Source organism: Rhipicephalus microplus, chromosome 3 (assembly GCF_043290135.1).
Source record: "Rhipicephalus microplus isolate Deutch F79 chromosome 3, USDA_Rmic, whole genome shotgun sequence".
Classification (NCBI taxonomy): Eukaryota; Metazoa; Arthropoda; class Arachnida; order Ixodida; family Ixodidae; genus Rhipicephalus; species Rhipicephalus microplus.
In genome coordinates this window covers 80854828-80873767 of record NC_134702.1, presented here as the reverse complement: position 1 = coordinate 80873767, position 18940 = coordinate 80854828, and the positions used below count along the sequence as shown (strand labels likewise).

General features: G+C 42.9%; 1 protein-coding gene across 3 annotated transcripts in view; it reads left to right on the top strand.

The window, feature by feature from the left end:
* The window catches only part of LOC142803801 (uncharacterized), a 491700-nt gene extending 474094 nt beyond the window's left edge, over positions 1 to 17606 (top strand). For all 3 annotated transcript variants that reach the window (XM_075889887.1, XM_075889885.1, XM_075889888.1), the window contains 2 exons: positions 14417 to 14556; positions 15726 to 17606. In XM_075889887.1, the coding sequence (XP_075746002.1) occupies positions 14417 to 14556; positions 15726 to 15991 (406 nt within the window). In that variant the 3' untranslated portion in view covers positions 15992 to 17606. The remainder of the gene's footprint in view (positions 1 to 14416; positions 14557 to 15725) is intronic.
* The last annotated feature ends 1334 nt before the right edge of the window (positions 17607 to 18940 follow it).

Genomic DNA, 18940 nt, shown 5'->3' with positions numbered 1-18940 from the left:
AAAAGAAAGTGTTGGTTTCGATTTAGAACGTTTGACGTGGTGAGAATGGTTAGCCTAGTGCATTTGCTAGGCTGTACGCCAACTTGCTGGTGAAGTCGGTGTTTTTATAAATGGCAAGGAGGCAATTTACCACTGCCGGATTTAAAAGTTCAAGCCATGGCCATGAGAGCCCCTCGATTTTCAGACGAGACATCTACTTGAAGTAGTAAAATAAGGTAGTTGAGCGGGAACGTCTCATTCTTCGCAAGGCTACCATGTACCTCTCACACGAGGCTTGCGTACATTGTTGATACCTACAATTCTTCCGCTGTTGCTCATACCGAAGCTTTTTTACTGTGGGATTCGAGGTATTACGCTTCTGTTTTAATGCACTTTAGTGCATGGCTTTTCACCAAGTCATAAATATCAGTGGCGTGATCGTGCACAAAATTACATGGTAATACAGACATAAAACAAGCCTAGGAATGCTTGAAACTGGGTTATAAATTGAATAAAAATTTTTTGTTACAACATAATAAACCAAAATAACGAAGAAGTAATCACAATGAATGAACGCAAGACTCACCGCGTGGAAAACAGGACAAAGATAACACCACGCGGGACAGGTTCTGAGTAAAAAAAAATGAAGTTTAATGAAGGAAAAATCTGTTTCACATAGTTGGCTAAAATGTTATAAAAAATTGGTAGATCCCACGTACAGTGAGAATCGATGATATGCGAAGCACGAATGAGAAAGGTTGATATGTCACTTCAATATCACCACAACGTTACGAGGTAGAGGTAAATGATGTCGTACATGTCTTTCGTGTCATGATTATCATGTTCGGATGTGTCGTTTACCTTCGTCATCTATTCACGTCACGTGATACTAAATTTAGTATATGTCGAGGTAGCGAAACGGCCACGAGCACGTTATGAGCGTGGTATATTGTCATATTCTTACATGACACGCATGTCAGGATTAACATGTTTGCACTAGTAATTTACTTTTGTCATGCATTGACGTCACGTAACACCGAATTTGGTATGTGTGGAGCTAGCAAAACGACTGCGAGCGCATCATGAAGGGCCCCATATACTCCAATGTAGCGTTGACGCATGCGCACGCTGGGCACAGCGACGCTACGTTAGCAAAACGCGAGCACTAAATAGTCTGACGCCAGACACGACCGGCGCGACCAGCGTCCGTCAGCGCGGCCCAACGGCAACTGGTGCCAAATGCGACATGCTGCATTTCGCGCCAATGCGTTACCCAGACAACACTGCGCCTCCCTCTTTTCGTGACGGAGAGACGCCGGACGCGCTGAAACGCGCATGCGGCAAAGCGCCGCAGCGCTGCACGTGTCTGCGAGTATATGGCAGGACCGGTGCCTGGCGTGCCAACGCCGGCGCGACGCGACGAAATGAACGCCGGTCAGCACATGCACCGCGTCACGTCGAAATGTATTGGCGCCTTGACTGTGGCTTGTAGTCATGATCTCACATGACACGCATCTCATGATTATCATGTTTGCACCGGTCACATACCTTCGTCATTCATTGACATCACGTAATACCACATTTGGCATATGTAAATCTAGCGAAACGCCCGCGAGCGCATCATGAGCTTGGCATGTAGTCATGTTGTTACATGACACGCAGGTCATGAGTTTCAATTTAGGGTTTTTCGCATGTGTTCGCCATGCGATCATGTCATACCATACCAGTTTTGCAACATGTCACGTGAAGGAAACCACCGGAAGAGCTGCAGGACCATCAAATGTAAATCATGGCATTTATGACATTCATATCATTATGTTTATGTTATGACTAGTGAAATATGTTCTTCATACAGTCACTTTATGCCATACCAAGTTTGGTATTGATACCATTACCGAAACGGGCAGGAGAGCTAGAAGTCGTAGGCGGCTACATAGATAGATAGATAGATAGATAGATAGATAGATAGATAGATAGATAGATAGATAGATAGATAGATAGATAGATAGATAGATAGATAGATAGATAGATAGATAGATAGATAGATAGATAGATAGACAGATAGACAGATAGATAGATAGACAGATAGATAGATAGACAGATAGATAGATAGACGGATAGATGGATTGATGGATAGATGGATGGATGGATGGATGGATGGATGGATGGATGGATGGATGGATGGATGGATAGATAGATAGATAGATAGATGGATAGATGGATGGATAGATGGATGGATAGATGGATGGATAGATGGATGGATAGATGGATAGATGGATAGATGGATAGATGGATAGATGGATGGATGGATAGATGGATGGATGGATGGATGGATGGATGGATGGATGGATGGATGGATGGATGGATGGATGGATGGATGGATGGATGGATGGATGGATGGATGGATGGATGGATGGATGGATGGATACGCTAAAAGTCGGCAAATTTCGCTAAGAAACGCTTCACATTAAAAAAAACAACTACAACGAGCTTTCTAATTGGCATTTTCCGGGTAATTATTTGTGCATGCGCGCCGACCTCGAGGAGGCACGCGCACGGCACGCGCCATTATTTTTGGTGGCCAAAACGTAACGACACGTGTGGACAAAGCAGCATCTGGTGCGCCGCAAACATGCAAATGTTTTCAAGAAAGAGAGGCGCGAACGCTGGCCCCAGGGAGTTCCTACCGGCATGCGCATGGTGATTTTGGAGTCCGAAGCCACGAGTTTTGATTTCGTTGATCTCCGTTTGGGGTGCTGCTCGGACTAGGAAAAGGTCCATTAGTTGACTGGGGAAAATAGATTTTTTTTTCAGAATATTTCATGTACAATTGTAAAATTATACAACAATTCAGCAGTATGCAATCGGCTCATCGAAGAAAAGCTGAAGTGTGAAATTTCGTACGGAAATGAATTATCATGGAGTTCTTTTTCAGCCACCAAGAAATTTACATGCGGCTAAGCAGAACTTCTTGTTGCTGCCGTACAGAGAAGACGCTCCTACTTAGAAGCACGAAAAACCAAATGCTTGATTTTTAAGCCAAGGCGCCCGCCTTAGTGGCGCCTCGCCTGACCTCATCGTCATGGCTGCTCAGCTCGCCAGCACGCGCGAGTGATTTTATCATCAGTCGTGTGGACGCAGGCGCGTAATGTTCACGTTTGATGAGTTATCTAGGACTTTCGCAAGAAAGAATTCATGCCTCTCGTTTCCCTGAGACGCTGGACGCTTGGTCCACTGCATGGACCACTCCTGGTCTTTATACAGGAAAGAGAACTTTACCTTTCTGTCTATCCTGTGCCGTAGGGCATACTAGGGCCAATAAAAAAAAGTCTATCACAACTGCTTATTTCTTTAGCAGGAATATCTGCTCGTGGAGATGTTACTTTGTGACGTGACAAAGCAGTGTCGCTTCATCGCCTCCTTTGTTTAAGTAGCTATCACATTATCGGCGTTGTTGCGCGCAAAAGAGAATTACCCGTTATGCCCTTCTTTTCTCTCTTTAGCTTTCATTCTTATTTTCTCATTTCGCAAACAGGAGCTAGCAAGGCATCGTTTAAAAGACAGCAGACGCCTCGGTTCATTGCTTGCTTTCTTTCTGGAATGTGCAAATACAGGATCGACACGGCCGTTTATACACGCCTTAGTAAGGCCCAGTCGAGCGATCATAATACCATGTTCTAACAAAGTTTTTTTTTTTTCTCACTGCAGCTCCAGGTTATGGTGCGGTCGATGCTAATGCTTCTTTCGTAGTGTGCGGTAAAGGGCGCAGCGTGTCGTTATTAAAGCTTCATCCCTTATTGTTCTGCAGGCTCTACCGCTGAACTTCTATGCAGTGTTTCTACAGCAATCATAATTTTGCCGCTTTGTCGCGCTGCTTCTGGGCTATTTATTGCGCTGCGTCCGGTTCATTTTATTGGCTGAGGGTGTAGCGGTGCATGTATAGTTCTTTCTTCTTGCGTGTTTTTGTTTTTCTTTCTGATTAAATTTCAGTGTCGGTCCGAGGCAAAATTAAATGAACATGCCGAAGGAGGCAAAGTGAAACGGTGTTTTAAATCATCATGAAGTACGGAGTACTACCAGAACGCGTCTTTGCAGCTACAAAAACTTGTCGGGGCTTCTGTCTGGCGCTCATGCAAGATCGAACACAGTATACACCATAGTGAAACGAACACATCTACGTGAATCTGTACGCACCTTTTACACAACAGTGAGCCCGTCAGCTGAACCATGTGAATAACTAGCGTAACACTTTCCGCCACGGTGGAACAGTGGCTAGGATGCTCGGCTGTTGATCCGAAGGTAGCGGGTTTGATCCTGGCCGAACAGGTGGCATTTTATGGAGGCGAACTGGTAAAGGACCGTGTATTTCGCGGTGTCAGTGCATTTTAAAAAACACCAGGTGGTTAAAAGTTTCGGAGCCCTCCACTACAGCGTCTCTCATAATCATATGGTGGTTTTCAGACGTAAAACCCCGTATATTGCTATAATTATTATTACCTAAAGTAACACAACAGGTAACATGCTAGAAGTTTCATAAAATACACACACACAAATTAACATAACAATGCTAATTTAGCAGAAACGAGGTGTCACCGACGTTCAATCTACCATGAGAGTCCGCGGTGTTGAGCCCTCGAATCGTCCCTAAGAACCTCCCTACAAAACCATCCGCTAACTGTCCCACTAACATATAAAAGAGGCAGAGCGTCACTCCTCCTTACCTTGCGTATAACGTCGTCGCCATGTCACGCTATAGAGCGAGAACACAGTCGCCGTATCACGCTGCCTCGATGGTGACCGCGCCAATTACAGCGGTATTTTGTCTTTTAGGAATACAGACAGCTCGATGCGGAGGCGCTATAATGGGGAACCATGCAGTATCACAGGGTATGCGAGGATATCCACAAACATTGAAGTCGCTTCTACTAAAATCTGTTTTGAAGAGAGTATTATCACGTTTAAATTGCTCATTAAATGCACAACCATACAGTTGCCCACTGAGGGCTTAGTTTGAACTTATTTATGCGGTGTCGTGGCTGCGAAAATGAGCATGTCATACATGAAATGAGCATGTCTGATGTCATACAACTGCAAGAAATAACTTCCTCCCGAGGCCATTTATTTATAAGGCTTACTTGGTGCGGTCTTCAGTTTCTTTTTCAACGAAAGAAAAGCAGTACTGAACTTTAGACGAAAACAGAGGAAGACGGGTGATGAAATTACTAGGTGCCTTCCTGCGTGTTTGTCAAAATTTTTTAAATTTTTTTCATTTATTTTACCCCTCAAGGCCAGAGGCATTACAGAGGGGGGTGAGAAAAATTACAGACATATATACAACAGTAAAACGAACACAGCGAGTAATGATAACAGTAAAAAAAAAAACGGGCTCTTATATTCAAGTAACAATTGCTAGTGCTTCTCGAAAACATTTATTGTCGGTGATTGATGTGATTTCAGGTGAAAGACGGTTCCACTCGATCGCGGTGCATGGTGAAAATGACTGGGAGAATGTTTTCGTTTTTGAAAATGGAACACCCACTTTATGGCGATGATCTACGTGGTGGGACATATACTGTGGCGGAAGAAGTAGTGTACTGTAAAGAGTTGAGGGATGATATATATTATGAAACAAGCTCAGGCGAGCCATTTGTCGACGCGTGCTTAAAGATGGAAGAGAAAGGGTGGTTTCTAAGGATTATATGCCAGCAATATGATTGTAGTTAGAGAGAATAAACCGAGCAGAGTTAATCTGAACAAGTTCTAAGGCAGTGGTTAATTTTGTTTACATTGAGTGCCACACAAAGGCAGCGTATCGTAACTTTGGCCAAATTAAGCTTTTGTTAAGTATTAGTATAACAGAAGAGGGAACGGCGGAAAAGTTGTGGCCTATATGGTTAGCGTTGTTGATGTGTGCACAGTCCAATTTAAATTAGATGAGATGTGGATACCCAAGTATTTATATGAAAAGACAGATTCTAATGGAACACCATTAAAAAAATAAGAGAAAGGAGGAAAGTCAGGATTTATGGTGACACGCATAATTTAGCATTATTTACATTAGGTTCCACTCGCCATTTTATTGCACCAGTTAGATAACGCAGATAGATCAGACTGAAGAGCGTTAGTGTCATTAGCGCTTTTAATTTCGCAAAACGTCATGCAGTCGTCCGTGAAAACAAAAATGTGCGAGGACACATCAGCGGGAACATCATTAATACAGAATAAATATAACAGAGGTTCGAGGACGGAGCCCTGTGGCATGCCGGAATTCACGTTGGTAAATAGTGAATTATGGCCATTAGCATTAACAAATTGTAAGCGGTCGAGAAGGAAACACCCAATCCATCCGAAAAAGCTTAGGAACGAGGTTAAAAAAGCTGAGTTTGTGAAATAGCAGTTGATGACAAACCTAGTCAGGTGCTTTAGAAAAGTCCAAGAATATGCCGTCCGCGCGTAATGATTCGTCAAGAACTTTCTGCAGTTTATGAGTGAATGGGAGAAGCTGAGTTTCGCATGACTATTTTTTGCGAAAACCATGTTGTGCAAGCGTAAAAAATGAGTTATTTTCTAAATGACTGACTAATGATATTACGTGCTCAAATAATTTGTGCTCAAGCAATTTACAACATGTACTAATTAGTGCAACAGGTCTGTAATTTGAGTACTGTTTTCTTTCCTTTTGGCAATGAACCAGCCTGCACAATCGTAACAATAGGAAGCTATCTTCTCCAGCTTCACTCTATCACTGTTTTAGACTTCGTGGTTGGCATCAGAGGCCTTCATTCTCTCTTCGCGTTAAAACAAACTGCCGGTATATTGTGCTGTGTGCTACAGCAATGTTCCTTTGTGTACGCCAGTGTCTCGTACCTCACTCGCTGCTGCGCCTCTTATTGATCGTTGTTCGTGCAGTATAATGTCGTGTAGATAGCTCCGTCTCACGCACTTCCACTCGAGTTCTCCATCTGACAGGCCCACGAGTGTTTCTCCGCCTCTTTGCGATTGTTCACATTCACTTTTACGTCATTTTTTGTCACCTCTGATGCCCCCATTTCTCGTTGTTAGTTTTTCTTTCGCACGTCTTGCTTTCACGCCCCTGAGCGTACCATTTCTTCCGACTCGGTAGTCTGGGCTGTTCGTTCCCCAGCTTTTGTGGCGCTGATTGCTTGACCACCCTGTGTGGTCGGGGAGTTTCGTGGAAAATTGAGGTTATTTTTTTCGTTTATTTATATACCCTTTTGTGGATATCCAACAGCCCTTGCTTTGTTTTAGGCCTGATCGTTTACAGCTGTCTCCCAACGCACATCCCTTCCCCCTTCCTTTCTCCGGGAAGTTACGAAAGGCGTCGCGGGCGTCTGCCTGAAGGGTATTGGAAGTTCTGTTTGTTGCCATTGTCTCCCTCATTCTCCCTCCGGATAGGTTCTTTGTTCTGATGTCACGTTTGAGACAGAGCAGAGTGAAGTTGAATTGATTCCGATAGATCCCGTCGAATCATGTAGTGCCTCTCGTGTGTAGTCTCTCGAAGAGGAAAGGAAATTTGTGTAGATTCAACCGCATTCTCGGGGTTTTCGTAATGCGAAGCCGTAGGCGATTAGTGGCCTATAGCGAAATTTAGGAAGAAAGACTTTCAAGCTCACGTCAGTCTTTTTGATCGTCGACCCGTCCACACCCAGTCATGATACTGACCCAGAATTGTGTCGCAGGATAGATTTCAAACATTTCGACGTCTTGGTAAATTTTATTCTGCATTATGAGATCACTGCTCAGTTAAGCATAATTAAATAGTAATAAATGTAACAGTTAACCATTATAAAATACGTTGGTTTATAATATGCGCTTTTATAATATACTTGAGGTTTGAGTGGAAAGCAAGTTGTGCGAGTGTCCTTTAGAGGAGAAGGGAAAGCGCGCCGGCAAGTGATTCTACGGCAAGTGGTTCAGAGAAGTGTCCAATGATGAAGATTCTTCCGATAAAAAATGTTGTACCGTACGCTACATACCTGTACAAAAAGAAAACAAAACAAAACTTCAACAACAGAGACTTCGCATATCAAATCAAATGACTACAGGGTTTCGCTGAAACCACTTTGGAATTTACCAAGTCCTTATTTTTTTCCCTTCTACTGCAATGAGTCAAGCCTTGCGGCTTGAACAGACTATTTTGTGAATTCCCCGCCCCGATGGTCTAGTGGCTAAGGTACTAGGCTCCTGACCCGCAGGTTGCAGAGTCTAATATCAGTTGAGGCGGCTGCACCCGTGGGCTCAGATTTGGGTGCACGTTAAAGAACCCCTGGTGGTCGATATTTCCGGAGCCTTCCACTACGGCGTGTGTCATAATCATATGGTGGTTTTGGGACCTCAAACACCACTTATCAATTAATAAAATTCTTCCGTGAATTTAGAATAATTATGGGTATATCGTGTGCAGGCGTTCGCGAGGAAGTTTTTTTCGGGGTGGTGACAGAGGGTGAGGGCGATTATCATGCTCTAGGCTTTGACTATTTGAAGGAAGCACCTATTCAGAGAAGGTAACTATTTGTGGATGCAACAATACGTGTGAACAGGAGAAGGAGGCTACGTTACTCGTTTTTCCGCCCTTAATTAACTATGGTTTTGTTGTTGGGTGATCAGGCACGTCATCTACACTACGCCCTAGGAAGATCGTATGGTGCGATGTGACTTTGGTGCTCACCATATAGCACGCATTTCAGTATTACGGAAGCCAACTGCACGCTATATGTAGCGATGATGTGCACACTATAAGGAATGATCTTCGTCGCGTTTCCCCAATTAGAGCTATGGGGGACGAGCGGTAGGAGTGGTGGTATGGCGAGTGATAGTAGCTAATATGCAGCATTTATTGCATTGTTACAAACGATGATAGCGAAAGATACAACCGGAGTTCATGTTGCCGGGAAAATTATGCGTAATGGGATTGTTTTCATAAGCAGTTTCAAGCACTGGTATAGCTCTGTGGATGAATAAATGAATGCCTTCAGTGGAATATCCGTGTGCTCAATTGGAGCTCCAACGTGGATTTAAAGTATTTCCGTCCTGCTAATATTTTCCTCCCTGACAACGCTGCGGAAGCCTGAGTCACATATTTTGCGGCGCAAGCTGAATAGCTTCATTGCGTTAAGCTTTTTAAGAGTGGGTTATTTCCGTTCGTGGGTTAATACAAACTGTGAATCACCTGTGGTTCATACTGCAATTGCATGGGCTGTGGTAAGGGGTATGGTACACCGCAGCTGTATTCTCTCTCTCTGCTTACACGAATGAAGGAAAAGGTTGCGCAGCGTACAATAGGTACCTCACGCTACCTAATTAATGATCTATTCATTGTGTTCGTCATAATCAAATACCCTCCATGAAAATTTCGGTTTGCATGAAGTTGAGACAATGATCTCGAATGCCTTGTTGATCAACTCAAGTATATCCCTGTAAATATCTTGCTTTGGCGTGACATTGAGGCCAACCCTCATACTTCCAAAAAGGAAATATTGATGTAACTTCTTTCCGGCCAAAGTTCTTTAAAAACAGCTATTCAATATGTACAGGTATCTCAGTAGGAAATTAGCAATCAAGTTAGCCTGTTACCTGATCGTGTTATGGTTTAGAGCGACAACTGAGCAAATTGGGTGGGTTTACTCGGCAGGTTCAGAAAATAGAGACTGCAATATCCGCGGTAAGAGCAGATCTTGCTTCATTGCTGACAATGTAGATATCCCAAAAATCGTAGTCGAAGAAATAATTTAGTCATTCATGGGCTTGATGAACCAAACAGGGAAACTTCTCAGGATCGTGAAGAGAGAGTGAAAAAAATTCACAATAAACTATCTGTTTCTGTGGTGAATACAAAAAGATGTCATAGAATTGAAAATTCAAATGTTAACCATGCCAAACCTATCACGCTTATGTTCCTCAACTTCCGCGAAAAAAAGATGTTCATTTTGGGGTATTTCTTCAAGTTGAAGGGTACAGGTGTTTCAATATCGGAAGATATCTCGCTTAGAGTTCGAGAGATTCAAAAAAATCTTTGAAACAGTTTTACTCAAGAAAGAAGTAATGGCTAAATAGTGAAACTTGTGCACATTAAACTGAGTGTAGACGGCGTTTTCTTCGGCTGGGATGAAAACAAGCAAAGGTACACGTGTTCAAGTAAAAAAAAAAAATCAGCATTGATGTTGTACGCCAAAGCCGCAAGAATTTAATATGCTTAACGTGAACTGCAGAAGTGTTGTCAACAAAGTCACTGAACTAGAGGGAATGCTGATGACCCATAACCCTGAGCTAGTTATTCTTACAGCGAAAATGGGTAAATGATTCCATAAAAGATAGTGAGTTTGTTCCTCGTGGATACAGCGTGCACAGGAAAGATGGAGGAAACAAAGGTGAGGGTGTGACTTTACTATACAACGAGCGTCGTAAAATTCTGTCTATGCCAGACATACGTAACATTAAGGGCATATTTTGTAAAGCTTATAATGGCTATGCTACATATGTACTGGGGGTATTTTACCGACCACCTAATTCCTCTCCTGATTTCTTCGTTCATTTGCAAAGTTTCCTGATTGATCATGTGAAGCCAGGTGATCGAACAATTCTAGGCAGAGACTTCAATATGCCAAATGCGGATTGACTAACCTTCACACTGGATGTTTCTAACGATAAGCTACAGGAAGGGCTGTTTGATGTATTTTTTTTTCTTTTGATCTGCGGCAAGTGCTTGAAGGTTTCACAAGAATACAAGGCAACTGCTGCTCCCTTCTCAATCTCTTGTTCCTTAGTGGATCTATTACAGGGCAAACGAAATGCGAAGTACTGCCGGGAATTTCCGATCACTCCGCTGTGTTGTTAACTCTTCCGGGCGTCTCTGTGAATAAATCAGTTCCCTACTGTGCCGAACTTCTCGCGCGCAGAAGATTTTTTCATATCAGATATGTTTTCGTTTAGTTTAAACTCGTTTTGGCGCAGTAGCGCAGATATATATATATATTCTTTGGGATCAATTGAAGGATCTTGTTAATGCTTGCATACATTACTTTGTTTCTTCTATGCTAAAGAAAAGAAGAGGCAAATGTTCCTGAATTTCTCGTGACACTTTGCAATCAAAACGACAATTAAAATGGCTGAAGACGCAAAGAGGTTCTGCAAGAGATAAAGGCGTTTTACTTGCTGAAAGTTCTTAGTTTCCTCTGAGCGAAAAACGAAAGTCTCATCAGATAAGCAACGCTACTTAGGGGAGAGACTTTCAGAGTTTATCTCAAGATCGCCTGAAAAATTCTGGAGGCACATTTCTCCCTGTAAACAAATAATGATGCTTTCATTTTAAATAAAGTGTTGAGGGATAATAGTGTGGTAATAGCAGATGCATTTAACTCGCACTTTCGATCTGTGTTTACTCATGAGAACGGTTTATTTCCATAATTTCCTGCTTCATACCCCTCTATTTCTGACTTTGCTATTGATGAAAATGGAATACTTAACATGGTTCTTAAGATTGATATTAAGAAGTCACCTGGTCCTGATGGTCTACCAAATGAACTTCTCAAGCGATATGTGCCATAGGTGTCTAAACATCTGTGTGTACTATTTTCCAAATCACTCACTGAAGGTGAGTTACCGACCGATTGAAGAACGGCAGCAGTGAAACCCATTTTCGGAAATGGCAATAATCAGAAAATTGTGAACTATCGTCCGATCTTGATGATTTCAACATCATGTAAGCTTCTGGAGCATATAATACAAAACTACATTGGCGAATTCTTTTCAAAAAAATAAGATATTGTCGTGTAGTCAACATGGTTTTAGGAAAGGATTTTCGACATTCTCTCAGCTAGTAACCACTGTACACAACTTCTCTCTAGCGATGAATTCGGGTAAGCTGGTGGATGCGATCTTCGTGGATTTTGCAAAAAGTCTATGACAAGGTTTCCCACAAAAAGCTACTCCGCAAACTTGATGTTACTCTGGGTAATGCTGAAAGTGTTATTTGGTTTTGTGCGTATCTTTCAAACCAACAACAGTAAGTTTCTTTTAAAAACCGTGCCTCTCAGATGCTGCTTGTGGACTCTGGCATTCCACAGGGTTCAGTACTCAGGTCACTCTTGTTTCTTATTTTATAAATGATATTGTTAATAGCATTCATGTGAAAATGAAACTTTATGCGCATGTCTGCACAATGTATTCAAAAATTAGTACTATCAGCAACGAGATACGACTAATTGAAGCCTTTAATAGAATAGTAAAATTGTGTAATGATTGGCAGATGGCTATCAACATTAACAAAAGAAATTTATTAAATATGCGCGCAAGCATAAAAATCTACATTTCCAGTATTCGGCAAACAATGTTTTGCTCTCTGAAGTCAAGCACATAGAATATCTTGGTATTTGGATTTGTAATGATCTCAGATAGAACAAACACATCAATGCTATGTGTAATTCTGCCAATAAAAAGCTTTTCTTCCTTAGACGGGCTTTGAGATTCGCAACTGCCAATGTTCGTCTCCTTGCATTTAACGCAATTGTGCAGCCTGTAGTAGCTTACGCATTCATAATCTGGTATCCGTTCACCAAAAAAGACATAGATAGAGTAGAAGGCATTCAAAAGCGGGTGGTTCGATATATACACAACAGCTTTGTACGCACTTCCATGACAGCCTTTCTAAAACGAGCCAATCTACCAAACTTGACACAAAGAAATCGTGATTTCATATTAAAATTTTTCTATCAACTATTAAGAGACAATACAGCGTTGATATTGCCGAGATCATTTCCTTTTCTACAGGCTATGCTACAACAGAGCGACATGCGCTGACAATCACCTTCACTACTCGCAACAACTGCTTTAAGTACTCATTTTTCTCTGTGTCATAAATGAATTGAATGAACTGTCCAGCGATGTGGTGTTGCAGCCGTCGCTGAATTTGTTCATGTTCCAAATTGTGTGGCTAGCTTATTTTCCTTTTCGTTGTGGTAATAAATGTGTTTGACGTGTTGTTTTATTTTATCTATACCTGCATAGATTTTGTACCACGTGTTGTTTGTTTGTAATTATTTTTTGTTCGCCCTACTAGTTGTACCAAATATTTGTATCCAATCCTCCCAAAATTTCTTAATGCGGTTGCAGTATTTGTAAATAATTAACTAAATGATCGAAAGCACTCACATGTAGGCGAACGTACAGACAGACAGAGATTTCGTATTATATCACTAGATGAAGGTGTTTCTGGTGGAGATTACAGACAGACAGACAGACAGACAGACAGACAGACAGACAGACAGACAGACAGACAGACAGACAGACAGACGGACGGACGGACGGACGGACGGACGGACGGACGGACGGACGGACCTTTCGATCCCTAAAGTTTGGATATGATGCCTAAAACACACAATAGTAACAATTGACTTCTTCTGCTGATCCAAAGATATCAGAAAACAGCAAAATGAACACGTCAAGTTCACATATTTACTATTTATAAATGAGTATTTACTATCATTTCATTATTCTCTCCTTTTGGAATAATCGTGTAATCAATGGCGGCTGATAATCTAATGAATCTACTGCAAAGTTACAGCCTGAATGAAATTGGACGACCACGTATAAGTGTCGCCTGTGTGTATCTATATAAGGGGTAATAATAAGGCAGCCGATGACTGTAGACTATCAGTGTATGTGATGAAATAAAGAAGTTCGCGCACATTAGGTAGAAGGAGTTCATACATGAAGGGCGATATTATATCATTAAGAGAGTCATTGTCCTTCAGCGGAGAAAGTCTCTACCAACAATTCTCTACCAATATGAGTTGTGAAGGGGACTTGCACACCTTTGATTATTCGTGCAAATGTCAAAACGTTGCGAGATACAGAATCAATATCTTCGCTAACCACAGGCATCAGAAGCGCAAGACATATTTTCGGTAGGTGTGTTGGTGCATGCGCGCATCTCACTTTACTGAAATTTGAAAAAGTCGTTCTCTCAATTGTATCTCGTGTATTGAGATAATGATATGTTATTGAAATTACAAAAAAGATAGTATGTATGCTGACGTTTGGCATCTACCATCACATGTTTTAATTACAAATTTTATGTGTATGTGTGACCATATACACTCGTATAAATATACACTAATTTGACACCGTGCATATGCACATTTTATTAGCCGTAAAAACTGCCTGACAAGGACATATCAGATGAAGTGATCAAATTAACTGAAGACAGAAATGTATTCAGTGCGTTTGTTCATTGCCCTCATGCATGTTCGCAAGTGGTCGTAAAAAATGGCTGCTTGAACTCGTAACTAGCGCTAGTATTGTGCTTTGCTTTGAAGTTACTGTTTTTATAATCGCTTTGAGAAACGCGTAAGTTATGTTTATGTTGTGGTTCAGTGTACTTAAACATGACCGTCGTTGCTTTTTTCATTTTCACTTACAGGGTGCAGTACATCGAGGCTGGTGCCTTTGACGAGATGAACTCGCTAGAGTGGCTGTATCTGCACTCGAACGAGATCGTCACCCTCACACATGACGTGTTCAAGCCCTTGCTGGGCACACTGTCCATACTCGACGTTCATGGTATGACGCGATCCTTATGCTTCTTGTTGTCATTTCACGCTGAACCAGTATCTAAACTGTTTACGTAATGCGAAAGGCAGCTCGTGCAGATGTATTTATCCTACATCGCATTATTTACTGCAGTTTGGTAGGCTTGGCAAAGTTTTAGTATTTTCTCACTATATGAATGTGTTGCTGGTGGAGATTGCAGAAATATCCGCTTCAAGTCACAGTACGCTATATATTGAAGTATGGATAGATGAAAGATTTTTGTCGGCTGAGAAAGTATGTTCCCTGCTGTTGCCTGTTTAGATGAACTGGTGACAACGAAAGTTCAGTTTGCTTGCTTTCCTTCTTCCTTCTTGGTGCTATAAGAAGTCCAATCAAAGCATTTTAGTTTATATTGTGCAAACTGTTATCAAGAGTATGCTTTTTCAATACCGTATGCTCGCTACTCTTACCTTTATCAATCAGATAGACATTCAGGCACTTATTGTTTATTTGTCACCATTAACCTGAGAATCTACACAAATTAACGAGTTACTTGTACCTGTGTGAGACGCCGGAAGATTTATACGATGTTTGCAACGCAAATAACAATTTCGGGGCTGTTTAAAAGACCGCAATAGCCATACTGGTAATGGCCAGGCAGTCATTTTATTGAGGCAGTGAAAGTGTCTAAACTGAAGTGTGAAGGGTCAACTGATACTCTTGCAAATGAGTTTTCATTCTTAAATAAGATAATCCATAAAAAGAGATGTCCATATTATTTATAACGAGAGGCTTTATTACAAATGTAGTTTGTTAACTGGGTACCTAAGGAGGCTCTCTGTGACAGTAGGTTAGAAGACTTTTTGAGGAATGTGCATTTGTCGTTTGTGTTTTGTGGTAATCCATTTCAACAACACTAACTGAATTGATGAATTTTTATACCATAGTGGTGCAACGAAAGATGAATATTGCAAAAGAACGACATGAATATTAGTAAGGTTGCATAGGGGAAGCTTAGAAAGCAATGTGAGAATGAACTTCTGGGAATACTGAATAGTTATGTGAAGTTTAGAGACAGGCATCCTACGTTGGTTTATGCGAAACTCGTCATTGTTACCCTCGCCAAGATCAACGGGCAGTGTTGCACTCCTACTTATCTACTGCCACCTTCCCTGTCCCATGGCTCCGTTGACGTGCAGACAACCCGTTCCACTGCGACTGCGAGCTGAGCTGGCTGCGGCTACTGCTACAGGGCCAGAGCAACATCGTGGTGAACCAGCCCCGAGAGACGCGCTGCGCCTCGCCCGAGGAACATGCGAGCACGGCGCTTGTCGAACTGCCCGGCATGCAGTGCGCCGCGCCAGCCTCGCTGCTGAGTCCGGGAGGCGACCACCTTCTCTACGCCTCACTTCTGAGGACTGCGCTGGCCGCATTGGCCCTGCTACATGGTGCCTTTGCCTCCTGAGGCTGGCGCACCTCGTCGCGCAAATCCCTCAACCATCTCGCCAGCTGCGAAGTGCACGCTGCTGCTCTTATGACAGAAACAAAATTATGAATAATTCCTGAACTCCTGGCTAAGCCCTCGTTGGACGTCGACGTGGTGCAAAATGCATTCTTGTAACGTAACTCACCAAGCTCTTGCCAAATGACGTAAGATGTAAACTTGGCGCACTCATTTAGGGTTTAAATTTAGCGAACTAAGTTTTTTGACTGAATTTCATAATAATAAAAGTGATTATTATACACTTTCCGTGGCTGCTGTAGACTGGCGTACAGCGGAGATAAAGTTATTGGGAGCATGAGAAACCAGGCCATCTTATGGCAGGGTATTAATGGCTAAACGTAAGTGGGGTGATGAGGCAGTGAGGTATGACGTGGAAGACTGGGGATATATAAGTCTTTATGAGTACTCATCACACTCAATTCTTCACTGTGACAACTGCTCAATTACCCCTGGAATAATCTGTGCAATGAATTTTCACGAAAGGCTCACAAGAAGCTTTCATTTGCGGTTGAGATGCAACTTCATCGTTGGCGAGATGGGATGGGTATGCGAGTGCGAACGCCAGAACTGGTGTACCCGGCTGTGTGCGCGTTCGTCTCTCGTGCTGTGAGTGGTCGGTCGAACCAGCTCCCGTGACAGCCAGCAGCTCGGCACTGCGTGTATTTGAAACCCGTGATCATGCGTTAAGTGTAAGTCTGAGATTAGGCCTAGCCCTTGGGCTAAGCCTAAGCGTCCTTCTGCTACCATTTGCGCCGTGGGCGTGTGTGTGTGTGTGTGTCTTCTTTTCAACGTGGGCTCAAGTGCGTGTGCTTTGCGTGTGAAGCTGGTTGTCACAATTGAGTTGTGCTAATATATTCCTCTCACACTACCGTACGACGAGACCTTTCTCCCAAGCTGTTGTGTGTGTTGTTTGTTCACGAGTGGTTACAAGCACCAACGACGAATGAAGTAACGTGTGCTTCACCAATGAGTCATCACATCCCCTGTGCTGGTGCGCTTTGACCGACAAGAAAGAAGGAAACGCTGCATGCACACAACTTTCCATAGACGAGTAAGCCCAACGAACTTTTCGAAGCTGGCACTACTGCGCGTGATACGTCAACAAGTGGGCTTATTTAAAGCTTGTGAAACATGTCGTATGCGTACTGGGCACAGAAAGGCAGGTTACGCGGAAGGCAACAGACCACACTGGCAGGCTAATCTCGTGCTGTGTGTGATGAATAGTTGCAAGGAGCCCATTAACGCGAACATCGCGCAGTGTTCTACGGCTTTTGCTCCGCACCGTGACAGAAACGTGACGCTAATTTCTGGTTCAAGGAAGGCTTTCATCGATAGTTCCGCCAGCTACAAATAGCTGTTTTTTGAACGCAGGGAAAGTGGTTGTTTTACTAGTGAAAGAGGACATGCGTGGGCTGATCGGCCTGGGCGGAGATGTCTGCATGACCACGCAGAATCAGCATCGTGCTCCTTGTTGTCGCGAGATTATCCCATTTAATAATTGTTTTCTTTCTGCTCTTTTCCTGTTGCAACAACATGAATTGGTGCGGAGGCACTGAATAAAATGTTGTAATATCAGCGTCTCGTGTTGGCGACGTTCATGTCAGTGTTACCTGAATCGAATGCCTGAAAAGTCTGCAACGTAATGTCAAGTAAAACTACTGCATCGTCGCTTGTTTCTTTCTGGACAATATCCCGACCAGAACTTAAGAAAAAAAAAATTGGTCAGTTTCACTACAGTGTGCCTCAGCGCCATGAGAGCCAAGTTACACACGCTGCATTATCACCATAAATACGTGCACTGTGGCACAAGCATTTTTCACGTTTCTCTAATTTATCCAGTCTTGTGCTAGCTGCTGCGATGTCGTCTCCGCACACTTCGTTATCTGTTCTGCCCATCTTACTTTCTTGTTACCCCTTGCTGACAGCTTTCTCATGGAATCTTGTCTATTACTTTTAATGACCAGCGGGCATCTTGCTTTTTTGTTAAATTGCCCTGGTCATGCCTATTTACTGTTCTCAATTTTACCTCCTGATCTTGTTACTCGGGTATGTTAACGTCAGTTACAATAAACCTCAATTATCGTTTATATTTGTCTTCGCAAAACCGAGCGTCACGTGACTTGTTTGACACGCAAATTTTTCTTAGTTTGGCTTGTGAAGTACGTCCCGGGACACCTAGTTTAGCGATTAAAATGTAAGCCTTAGCTGAGGTTCGCAGTTACGGAGGTTAGCGAGCCCGTGTAACAAGGGTATAACACGTCCTAGGAAACATTTGCTCCCTGTCCGAATGTGTGGCCTTCTGGCCTCTTCAGAGTAGGTCTCTCATTTTTCTTTCCATGGCTCGCTGCATGATACTCAAGTTCAGTTAAAACCTTTTAAGCCTACAGCTTTCTGCCCCATGGTAAGTACCTCCAAGACGCAGCTGCTAGGTATCCTTCTCTTCGGATATACGGATGAACTACCACGCGTGATGTGATATTGACAACCTAATGGGGTCCACAACATTATTTTTGTAAGTACTTCACTCTCATAATTCAGACCTGCGGTCACTAGCTGCCGTAAATGAACGTATTGTAATGATGATGAGCGGCAACGAAGCTGAGGCTTTCGTGCTCAGCCGGCGCGAAGCAGAGGACCACGACCTCAGAGAGTATGAACAGCTGGCCTTATGAAAACTGTGTGGTTCTTGGCCAATTCCCCAGTGTGGGTGTGTACCACAACTTCAAGCAACTTGACTTCACTCGTACAGGTGTGTTCTCTTATTTCTCGTCATGACAATGGCACAGTCGTCGAAAACGCTGCCTTAAAGCGGACACCACCGGTGCTCGTGCGTCCTCGGCGTTCCGGAGCTGCCACCCCAGAAAAGCCGTCCCCGCTCCTGGACCATGCAATCCATTTACCAAACGCAGC